This window comes from Stylophora pistillata, chromosome 6 (genome assembly GCF_964205215.1).
Source record: "Stylophora pistillata chromosome 6, jaStyPist1.2, whole genome shotgun sequence".
Lineage (NCBI taxonomy): Eukaryota > Metazoa > Cnidaria > Anthozoa > Scleractinia > Pocilloporidae > Stylophora > Stylophora pistillata.
Genome location: NC_142524.1, coordinates 7,616,553 through 7,628,433, shown reverse-complemented (window position 1 = coordinate 7,628,433; position 11,881 = coordinate 7,616,553). Strand labels below are relative to the sequence as shown.

Genomic DNA, 11,881 nt, shown 5'->3' with positions numbered 1-11,881 from the left:
TTAAGAAATATCTATTTGAATGATGAGACCTATGAAGCAACTTGATATGGTTTCGTTTAGTTTTTTATGTTGATTAAGACATAAAGTTTCATCATTTTCGTACAAATAAGTAATTATTTAACTTTTTTATTCCTTTTATACAAGAATCAACCACATTTTCAAAGTAATCGGATTTTTGGTTTATACTCTAGTGCAAAGGTCGATTTCATCAACTATAACAGTGAAATCAAAGCACACTCATATTTACTTGTTACTATGATGTGTGCGATTCAGCAAAACAATCCTTCGTTTTAATTTCCTATCATTTCAAACTTCCAGACAACGCTAAGTTCACACACAATGTCAGGCGTAGCCGGAGGATCACGAAGTGTTCACTATTATTGCTTATGTGACAAACTTTTCACTCTATATGCAGCACAGCTGTATCGGATTACACAAACCCAAGAGAGACTCAAGTCGCTTGAGGGCCTTATTACTTTCCTAATGCGCGAGCTTAATCCTTGTTGGTGCGGCACCAGTACCAGTGAAATGTTTTGGAATGTTCGGAAATTTAGAGCAGTATCTCAATAAAATATAAGCAACGTGGTGACTCTAATTTAAAAAATTGGGTTTTTTTTTTCTGTGAATATTTGTGTGCTAAAGGACCGTAAGGCAGTTTTCCTGTCTCAGTTTTAGCGCCATAGTGCGTTTTAAATCTGGAAAGGAGCTTTTGAATTCGATACGTTCTTTTGCATAGCAGGAACCCCGTATCCACAGCAATGGGAGGCGAGCACTCTCACCACCACGTCATCCCCAGTCGTGCGCCTTCATAAATCACACGCTGCTTCCACGCGTGCATTATCTCCCACTGTGTGCATGAAGGCGATCTCGGATGTAAAAAGTTATTCTCACATCTCTCTATAAAGGTCTCTGGAAAGGATTATCCTTTTCAGAGAGGCATTTCTTTTTTTTCACGAGGAGGGATCTAATACACCAAAAAGATACTGACTGGCCGCTGCTTGCTTTCTTTGCGACAAGAGAAGAATATATACAACAATTGATGTGATCGATTTTGTGGCATCTGCCTGATGTGTCCTTAGGGACCATTATCACTTATCGCCTGAAAGGGGATCGGACGATTTTAGAAGGGGAGGGGGACACACGCTTTTCAGGAACAACGGAGGGGATTAGTCTTCGCCGAAAGAGTATAAAGTGGGGACAATAGAGAACTGATTCCCAATGGATGAATACTACAAGGCCTGAGGAAGGATGAGGTAACTTTAGATGTGACACAACCAAATTCCCCAAGCCCCCTCCCACGGCGATATACAAATAATGACCGATCCTTACAATCGAGAACTCAGTAGTAGAACATCCGATAGCAAAACTCAGAGGCCTTTGTCTCAATTACAAGTAAGAAGTTCGAGTTTTTTCATTGACCCAAGCTCGTGACAAAACAAGCAACATTACTCACTTATTCACTGGCCTTGATTACAAAACTCTCAATCAGTCAGAGCAGCGCCTTAGGTATTTTGTTGGACGAGGAAGTTTTCTGCTTTCGTTCTCTCCTTAAACTGATTCCACATAGCTGAAGAACACATTTCCGCATTTCACTGTGTCGGATTACAATAACCAGTGGATTTACCACACTGTTTGAATAATGCATCCATTTTACGAAAATCACTAACGCAGTCATACCGTTCCCATTCGGCAAACAGCCAACACAGAACTCAGCCAACATTGAAATTACAAAGAATGGTAACCATGCCATTAGGAACAAACCTGTTAAAATGCTGACCGTCAAAAGAACTTTTCGCTCTTCACGAGCCTTGCACAGAACTGCTTGTGCTGTTTCCAAGCCCGGGGTTTTACGAATCAGCGACCTGGCGGTTCGGAAGATCTTCGTGTACATTGTCAGTATCAAAATACTTGGTAACACGAAGCCGACCGTAAAAACGAAGACCGTATATACCCTTTTAAGCGTTATCGATGTATTCATTTGCGAGAGTGCTGCTATTATCGCTGCCATCAGCCATGCTGTAAATATCAAGATTTTGTACACACGGTTCGTTAACGTGCCATAGTTAAACGGCTTTGAAATCACATAGCAACGTTCGATAGCGATCGCCGTAAAATGAAAGATGGAGGCCAAGGCACTGAATATATCAAAACATAAGTAAATCCTCAGAAAAATTGTCAGAATATTCTGGAAATTAACAAACGTGAAGTAAGTCCATATCGGCACGGAAACTGCTCCGACCAGTAAATCTGAAACAGCCAGGCTCACAATAAAGATATTAGTGCGTGTGTGAAGGAAAGCATTGCGTCTGTACGCTACTATCACGAGAGAGTTTCCTGCGATGATGAGAACAGCTAGAGCCTGGGAAAACACCAGCAAAACATACGATGGTGAATGCGCTGAACCAGGAACTTCAGAAGTCGTGTTCATTACCACACTCCTTTACCGGGCGAAAAATAATTAAAGATGATTTTTGAAGGTTCCACCTTGAAAATTGGAGAAGTTTACACTGAAAAATAATTTCTTCCTACTAAACGTCTTATCAAGGAGCACTGTCCTCTATTTAAATTACCACTCAATCACCACACTCCTTTAGCGATTTAAAGTTGATTTTGAAGGTTCCACCTTGGAAATTGAGGAAGTTTATACCGTAAAAATAATTTCTTCGTAATCAACGTCTTATCGAGCAGCGCTGCCCTTTAATAGTCTAGCTAATTACCTTTCAAATTTTATTCAAATTAATACTTAAAGTAAGAAATGCTAAATCTTCCGTCAAAGAGCATAACAATACCAGAATACCTCGTATATATAAAAAAAAACTTTCACCCTTCGTAGTAATATTGGTAAAGGAAAAGAATCGTCCAATTTGTGTAGCGTCTTTTGTATAATTCTTGCGGCTGGCGAGAAATTGTTTTTTTGCATCACCTGGATAAAGAAGTATCCGGTTTGAAAGACATTGAAGTACCACAAGACAGGAAATGTTTGAATGGAAACGACCTTTGATGACATGCGTGGAATATCCCCACGGCTGTTTCTACGCGTTCACATAATCCTCTTCCCTTTTGTGTAGCCGTCAATTCTAAATGCAATTTGGTTATATCAACTAGGTTGAAATCGTAAATTGGCCACCGTAAAGAGTAAAAAGCTGACGTTTCGAACGTTAGCCCTTGGTCAGAGCGAAGTGATTCGCTCCGACAAAGGGTTAAGACACTTTAAACTTTTCTCGGTCCACGTTTATAATACAGTGAATTTGACGGGGCTTTGTAATGTTTATTTGATCTCAGTAAAATTCATTATGTAGATGAGAGCTCCTAAAAAATAAGATTTCTTTCATTACATGTTAAAAACATGTTTTTAGAATATTGCCTAGCGGACCTTATGGCGTTTAGTGATAAATAAAAGAAACCAGCTGCATCTTTCGTAACTTAATTAATCTTGATTGCGAAGGGTACTTTTAAGTATACTTTCGAGGATCTAAAAGCTCTAAAGACAGCGACGGTTGCATAAAGCTGCTCATTTTCCATCAAAACGCTCAGTGTTCATGTCCTTTTTTAAAAGAAAAGGGAATATTTGTTTGTTTACAGGTGTGAAAGATATCAAATTTAAGCTTATGCTTTTTTCGAAAAGAAAAGGTAAAAAAAAAAGTCCAGATGCTTAATTCGCGCATAGAGGGGAATTATCACGAACAAAACTAATCTTCGTAGAAAGAAACTATCTGCTCCTGACAGTACAAATAAATAAATCATGTGAATGCAATTAATCATACCCTAGCAAAGACACTGTGACATGGTTCGCTCATGCCCATCCAGGTATGCTTAGCGGTCTTGGAACATTTGTAAAGGAACCCCACAAGATAGCTCGGAGTGTTTGAACTCGTGTTCTTGTGCTGGACATAAGTTCAAACCATCCGAGCTTTCTCGTGGGGATCCTTTACAAATGTTCCAAGACCGCTTGTATAGAGAACTAAAGCGAAGATTGTATTCAGGACAAAAAAAGAGGACCCAGAAATCCGAACTTATATTTCGCTCAACGAAAAAGTTATCATCGTCAAACGGCTTCCATATGTCAAATTGATCATTTTACCCTTTATAATGAATTTTTACATGCTTTTTTCTCCTCTGTCGACCTCCTTTAGTTCAATTTAGTAAAGAAAACTGCCTAGACGGAGCTTTTGACACGATTTTCATATCTGTTATAGCTCTATTAACCGCATCGGTGCCTTGATCGGCATGAATTACCCTTTTACGCGACGAGCCTTGTTTGTTTTTATCATCGGTGCATGCGATTTACTGGCGACACACTTCTGCGGGAGTCTGAACGCTAGTCTTTGTTTGTTTGTTTGTTTTGTTTTTATTTCATGGAACATCAAAAGCCAATTTACACAACCCGCATATATGTAGCATTAACTGATCTTGGCGGGTATTAGTAATAAATTGTAAGCTAAAGAGATTTTATTACTACTACAATATTACTGCAGTTATAAGCTACGCATTAGTTTACTACATTATAAGCTAAAAGATACGTACAGTTGTCATACAAATTAAATACAATAAAATTACTGGTAAGTTAGACAAGACATAATAATCAAATACAGGCAGAGCAGACTGGAAAGTAGAAAGTAGAGAGGAGAGAATTGTGACATACGGATGTGAGCGAAGTACTGCAGTTATAATATTCGATGATCATTTGTATTGAATTTCAATATTAGTGAATGGGCGTCAACATGACAGTCCTCAATCCCAAGTATAGTCAAAAGCAACTTATGAATTTTCCTTTTAAATGCTCTTTTCGTGAGCTTACGCAAGTCAGTGTTTAGACAGTTCCATAACCTCGTACCAAACGCAGAGAAAGACAAATTTCACATGCAATCTAGATTTCTGTACATAAAAATTCTCTGTGGAAGAGAAACGCGTATTATGTGTATGGACGTGAGATGAATTAATAAAAAGTTCACGAATATTCCTTGGTGTAGAGCTAGTAGAAACATCATGCATTATGGCGGAAACGGTTTCAAAATAGAGCATATTAATAGGTAGGGTACTCGAGAGATATTTTGCTGGAAAAGAAAATCAAACGGAGTGCACGCTTTTGTAAGGTGAGAATCTTTTTTAAATCACTCTGAGCTGACTGACCCCAAGCAGCTGTACCGTAGAGCGTGTAGGGAAAAATCAGCGAACGGTAAATTTGAAGAAGGATATTTAAAGGTACATGATGTCTAAGCCTAGCAATAATGCCGACTATTTTACTAATCTTCGAAGCAATAGGATCAATATGAGGCCTCCAGGTTAAGTTCTTGTCAATTAGTACACCCAAAAATTTTGCATAATCTTTGCATTTAAGAAGTGTAAATTCATTGTTGTTATTATCCGGAATTTTGTTACACAGCTGATGATTAATTCGTTTTTTGTGCTGGCTCAAAAACGACAAAATTTGATTTCTTCGCGTTAATGGTTAGTTTATTAGCATTAAGCCAGTCACAAACATTTTTTAGCTCATTGTTAACTACGGTTTCCAGGGATTTCAAGTCCTTGTCAGCATATAGCAGGTTTGTGTCATTAGCAAACAGATAAAAGCCAAGTTTATTGCTACAAAGATAAATCTCATTAATATAAATCAAGAAAAGTAAGGGGCCTAAAACAGACCCTTGCGGAACTCCAGTTACCGAGTTTTTCTTAGATGAAATATGGTCATTATCAATATGCGTTGTTTGTGTTCGATTAGTCAAATACGACGAGAACCACTCATGTACAATACCTCTTATCCCATAATGATGCAATTTATCAAGTAAAATAGTGTCAGAGCCTATATATACGTATGATGTACGATCCTCGCAGTAGAGAGTGCTATTTATGCAATAGCGAAAATCAGACCTGAAAAAAATCAGGCCTGTAGGGGATTCGAACCACTGACCTCTGCGATACTAGAGCAGCGCCCTACCAATTGAGCTAACAAGCCAACTGGGAGCAGGCCGTTAAGTTGATTCGTAATAAACCCGTGATGATAAATGAGATACAATGAATATATGAAAGTTCACATATTCATTGTATCTGATAGCGAGGATCGTGCATCATACGTATCTATAACCGCTGTTCAAAATATATGAACTTCCATATATTCATTGTATCAGAGCCTATATTTGTTAATCACTCAATTGGAATAACTGATATGCATCAAGAAAATTCGTAATTTCTAAAATCTATGGGAAGTGTTACTTTGCCTCGAAAGTAATCTTCCAAAAAGATATCAATTGGCTTCATAGCAATGTACTTAAAATGAACGGTATCCTGCTCCTTGTAATGTGCCACCTCGGGTCCTCCGGTACCTCCTGGATAGGACCTGGTAAATGGGTAAACATCTAGGACCTCGAGGCCGGCCTGGCACATGAGGGAAGTGGCAAAGGTATTGTATAATATCACTCGCTGAAAAGAAAAAAAAGATTTTGGTGAGTGTAGTATACCCTCTATGTGTGTTAAAAGCAATGTCAAGATTGCTAAAAAAATTCGTAGTTTTTGCTTTGCTAAAAAATTTTGGTTAAGAATACCTTTATAAAAAAAGAGCCTCGGGTTGACTTCGGTGCACAGAAATCGGTTGTTAAAACATAGGAATGCGAAAATCAAGCACTATGAAACGAGCCCGAAGTTTTGTTTTAGTTCCACACCTACTCTCTTTTGAAGACTCATTCTACTTCGCCAATATTACTTTAGGTTTTGTGTTATTCCTCTGTAAACATACGGATAGACAGTGCAAAACATCAAAGAAGAAGGTTGGCGGGTCAAAGGTCACACAGAGGACAGTATGAATAAGGCGGGAAAGGTTGGTCTACATTCTTGAGAGGGAAAAGTAAGAGAGTTGCTTTATCCTCCGTAAGAATTTTGCTTGGGGCGATAAAAAGTAGCAATTTTCCAAGTAAGGAAATCTCAAAGTGCTTGGAAGACATGTAAAAATGCGAGTGGATAATGACAAACAAAAAGTATTAAACTAAGTATTGCATACCGCAGGGTTCAGAAATCGCTGCCAGTCACTTTTTAGTCGGCTTCCAATGTCTTTCTCTTTATTCATAGACGTTGTGGTTTTCCAAATAACGCGAGTCTTGTACCTCAATTTACCACTTTTCTTTTCCCTTTGGTTTAAAAGTTCTGTCACTCCTTTGAGGAGAATTCGATAATTGGCGAAGCTTGTACTTTCCATGTAATGCAGACCCAAATTCAGAATCATGGCGCTGTTTTCATCCATCTCTGGTAGTTCCAGAACTCCTCGGATGTGATCAAGGATTTGCTGGGGATCAAAATCCTTGTCGTCCCAGGCTACTGGCTGTATGCTCGGCCACGGATAAACCCACATTTTACTCAAATTACAAACTTTGAAAATTTCATTGCACAGCGGTCCATCCTTCAAAGATACGTATAGTCTCTCAGCATTTGAGTCACCGAAAAGCCATAATGTCCTTGGTTTACGAGATGTACTTTTGAACTGGGAGTGGTTTGAAATATCTGGATAGGAAGCAAGAAATAGCATTTGGATTGGAGAGTTAGCATAAATAAATCGGATGTGAACCCACAAGCATAACCAGGAACACTTTTACTGTTTGTCAACATCATCTTAAAACCGAATAAAGGCTGATAGTTTCGAAAGAAACTGTTTAGGGCCGCGTCGGTGGGGGTAACGAAATAATTTGGATATATCAACAAAGTTGAAATGGTAAATTGGCCACCGTAACGATTACAAAAGCTGACGTTTCGAGCGTTAGCCCTTCGTGGGAGCGAATAGGGGAATTGTGGGTTGTGTGTGCTTTTAAAGGCAGAAAATGGAGCTACGTTATTGGTGGGAACATGGCAACTAGAAAAACAAGAATAAAACTGCTCATTTCAATGAGGTTACTGATAGGGGGTTACCTGGTTCAAAAAGTGTGAAAGAATAAATGAAATTACCGAATAGTGTGTTGGCTTTTGATAAATGTAAAAGGTGCATTACCGGAAGAAAAACCTTTTAGATTGTGGACGAGCCAATAACAAGCCAAAGCCACACATGACGCAAGCAAAGTCCTGAAATCGAACCCAGGCTACGGCGATTTTACGATTGTGTCATCTCTGTGAACTCCAAACGCAAAATTAAATAATTTGCTGTTTGGGTTTCCATTCTCAGACCACAATAATTTTGATGACTTTACGTTGTTGTTTTGCAGAGGACAGCCATGAAATGTGAGAGTTTTAAAATGCGCATATACACGTTCTGTCTAATTAAATCCTTTGTTTGGCTTCCGCCCTTTTTCCTTCGCTTCGTTCCATAGAAAGGACGACAATTGACGCGGTTCAGATATAGAACAATTTACACGTGTTACATACCTGTGAGATAAGGCCTCCAGTTCTTTCCAAACCACCTCCCAAACCCGTCCCACATGAATTTACATTCAACTCCACAAGTCAAGTCAAAGTTTGGGAAGGGACTTAAACACTGTGTGTTCATTCTTGACTGTCTGTGCAGTCTGTTTATCAAATAGGCTCCTATAAAAAAAAATTGACACGAGCCGTAAGATTTATTTGTACATTGTCTCACAAAATCAAATGTTAACAATGGTTGGATGGGGCGATCATTCGTGGAAAGTGGAACCCAGGCCACCACCTAGGATGTTGCATCCAGGACATTTGCTGTACCTTACGCATTACATTTGAAAGGCTTGTGCCTAAAAATTTGGGTGACAAACAATGATCACTTTGACTAGCATCTACTTTTCCCTGGATCCATCGTTGTGGAATGATCATGATGTAAGTTGTATTTTTATTGGATGATTTTCTGGAAAACGAGACGAACCCGCAAAGTACTCTTAGTCTATGCATTACATTTGAAAGGCTTCTGCCTAAATTTGGGTGGTAAACAATGAAAGCTTTGACTGGCCAACTTTTAATTTTCCCTGGCTGAAATATTATGTTGATTGGTTCAAGGCAAAGGTTAAATACTTTGAATAGACTCCCGTCTTTTACTATTGACGGTAATTCTATTAGACAAGTAGAATTTACGAAATCTCTTGGAGTATATATAGATGAGAACTTAACTTGGAACGTACATATCGAACATATTTCCGAAAAAAATTGCCTCCTGCATTGGCATCTTGAAGAGAAGCAGATCTTTTGTTCCTTTTGAAACCCTCTTATGCATCTATAATGCTTTAGAGCCTAATTTAATATTTCGATTTCTGTAGTGTCTTATGGGGAATTGCTATAAATCTCTTTCCATAAAACTACATATGATGTCAATGCGGATGATCTCTTTCTGAGGCGGATCCAGGGTGTGGTTCGGGGGGTTCGGTCGAACCCCCTAAAATACTGGAAATCATGTTTCCGAAGACCCAATTTTCAAAATCTCCCCGGGGAGCATGCCCTCGGACAATTCTCCGAACCCCCCTTGACTAAATCCTGGATCCGCCCCAGTCTTTGTTAGACTAGGCTGGCAAAAATTTAATCTTCAACGAGAATTAAAAATGGCCACTATGGTCTATAAATCTCTTAGTAGTCTCGCTCCTGATTATTTGAAATCAATGTTTACTGATCGGAGTGCAATGTCTACCTACTCTCTTTGGAATTTTGAGGGCAAAGTAGCTGTTCCACACCCCCCTCTCCCCCCACGCACCAATTTTCTAAAAAATGGTTTCAGGTATAGTGGTGCGGTGATGTGGAACAGCTTACCTACCAGTACGGCAAGCACAAACTCTTGCTAGTTTTAAATCCGGCTGCAGGGGTTTCCTTTTTGATAATAAATGAGTTAATTAATCACACGGCATTCATGGAAAGCAGGCATTCCGTTATTGTTCTTCTTTTGTTGTTATTAGATTGAATTAGTAGTAGATTAGTATCTTGAAAATGTAATTAATGCAATTTTTGTATCTACTTTAAGTCCTGATGTTTTACCCGTGTATAAATACAGTTAAATAAATAAATGAATAAATAAATATTACGGAATGATGTTACATGTACCTTGTATTTTTATTAGATGTTTTCCTGAAGAATGAAAATATACAACCCGCTCTAAATATCTACGATGAAGGTCAAAACTCTTTATTGAAAACATATCCTCTATCCAAACATATTTAAAAGACCACTTTTTGCCAATTTAATTAGACACGCACACAAAACAACCTCCTCGTTTCCCCTCTAACAATTTTGGTAAAACTAAACAATCAGCACTGCGCTTTAATAAAGCGACTATGATAGAAAATTTTTAACAGTTTTAACGTTCTCTCTTACCTCCGTCTGTAGGTAACGGAATATTAATCATAATCAGCTTTCCATCTTGAAAGGGTTGAAGAAGGTAATCATCTCTAGCTCGGTTCTTTCCAAGCGTGCCTTCTTTCTGTAATTTACCGTGCGAATTCCCTGCGGAAAAACACTGTTTTCAAAATGGGGCTTCTCGCCTTGAACAAGATAGGAACCTTAGTTAAAATTTCCCACACACGAGATTACTGTGTGATTGATGTCCTCCCCTGGGATGGGATGGATGGGATATTGGGCGCACTTAATGTAGAGCCTCGCTCTGTTGTGCGACTCTCACCACACTCTGGTGAAAGTGATTAAATAAACAAGTAAAGAAAGAAAGTAGGGTATGATAAAAGGTCAAATTCGGTTGATTCTATTCGATTTGTTGCGAGCATGTTACCAAGAAAAAAATCTTGGTTTCCTGACAAGAAATCCAACCTTAAACCTTCGGATTTTGCGATCTGATATTCTGATACTCTTTTAAAGAGGGCAACAAGCCATGGGGGATCGGTGGTGCGACTCCTTGAGGAAAATCACTAGGGGACAACGTCGGTTAAAAATGAACTTATATTTTACCTAGTTTTTGTTGCTCACTGTCAAAACTCTCTCGAAACTGAAAATGGAACACAGCGTTAAATTAAGAATAGAAATTAAAAAAAAAAGCCTTTGTACACGTTTTTTAAATAGTTATTCATACCAACTATGAACCAATTTTTTGGAGGTTCTCTGTATCCTTCGCACAGGCTATAGTCTAGAGTTATATCCAACATATAGACCCCTGGGTCCATAACGAGAAACAAAAACTCGTAAGTGCCATTTCTGTGATCAAACATCGTGGGTGACACGGTGGCCGGACCGCGAAGCAACACGCGCCACGAGTCGCCACCTATGTGTTTCAGTTTACCTTTCCGCGTCTTTGTTTGAATGCTGAAACGACTGAACTGACCCGCTGGCCGGATGCCAAAGAATGAAATCATACTCTTGGCGGCATCTGTCTGAAGTTCGCGATTAGTAGGTGAGGGTTCATTCCATGAGATGTTGTGGAAACATGGACTAAGAATCTGGTCCAAATTTACTCGCGCTCGGTGAATTCGACACCAGCTTTCTTGAAAACTTTCGACTTGATGCGAAATTTTCGGCGTGTTTTCGAGGTAAAATGAATTTCCTCCACTGTTGTTGAAATACTGGAAGTAAAAGAGGTGTAAAGCTACCGCTGATAGCCATAATTTCAGAAACGCTTTCAAATGCTGGGCAATGAGGAAGATCATTTGGAATAAATAGATGTTTTATTCAATAGGTTTATGATTATTTTCGTGAATGAGAAATGACGTGGCGTAAACTATGTCGATGGTAATCATGGTAACTGAGATTAAATTATCAGTCCTTTCTCTTCAGCTTATTCAGCCCGACACTTACAATAATTCAAAATCTATGCATTAAATGATGCAAATAAATATAAAGAAGAATTTTATGTTTCTTGCCGAATGAATCGCAGAATGCCCATGAGATATAACTTTTTACAACAATAAGCCTTGTTGACAAGCCGTGTTGTGTTGAAAGCGAATTAAATTCAGGTTTAGGCCGATCTAAATTAAGTTTGGTCGATGGAATCGATGCAAACTCCAATCACATGAAA

The 11,881-nt window shown here is 38.7% G+C and overlaps 2 protein-coding genes across 2 annotated transcripts; both read right to left on the bottom strand.

The window, feature by feature from the left end:
- Positions 1-110: 110 nt before the first annotated feature.
- On the bottom strand, positions 111-2,689 carry LOC111338064 (D(1)-like dopamine receptor). Its single transcript, XM_022944508.2, has one exon. The coding sequence runs from the start codon at positions 2,426-2,428 to the stop codon at positions 1,490-1,492; it is 939 nt and encodes a 312-aa protein (XP_022800243.1). The 5' UTR covers positions 2,429-2,689; the 3' UTR covers positions 111-1,489.
- A 2,869-nt stretch (positions 2,690-5,558) lies between these two features.
- On the bottom strand, positions 5,559-11,513 carry LOC111319553 (uncharacterized). Its single transcript, XM_022922334.2, has 5 exons — positions 10,943-11,513; positions 10,237-10,365; positions 8,341-8,499; positions 6,992-7,488; positions 5,559-6,417 (listed from the first exon to the last, which is right to left on the bottom strand). The coding sequence occupies exons 1-5, from the start codon at positions 11,511-11,513 to the stop codon at positions 6,169-6,171; spliced, it is 1,605 nt and encodes a 534-aa protein (XP_022778069.2). The 3' UTR covers positions 5,559-6,168.
- Between the last annotated feature and the right edge of the window lie 368 nt (positions 11,514-11,881).

Bases quoted from the DNA above. Each gene is read 5' to 3' on its own strand.
- LOC111338064 (XM_022944508.2), bottom strand. From the start codon at position 2,428: ATGAACACGACTTCTGAAGTTCCTGGTTCAGCGCATTCACCATCGTAT.
- LOC111319553 (XM_022922334.2), bottom strand. From the start codon at position 11,513: ATGATCTTCCTCATTGCCCAGCATTTGAAAGCGTTTCTGAAATTATGG. The intron at 10,366-10,942 runs GTATGAATAACT...GTTTTTCCGCAG, and splicing joins AAAAAATTGGTTCATAGTTG to GGAATTCGCACGGTAAATTA. The intron at 6,418-6,991 runs GTATGCAATACT...TTTTCTTTTCAG, and splicing joins AGCGATTTCTGAACCCTGCG to CGAGTGATATTATACAATAC.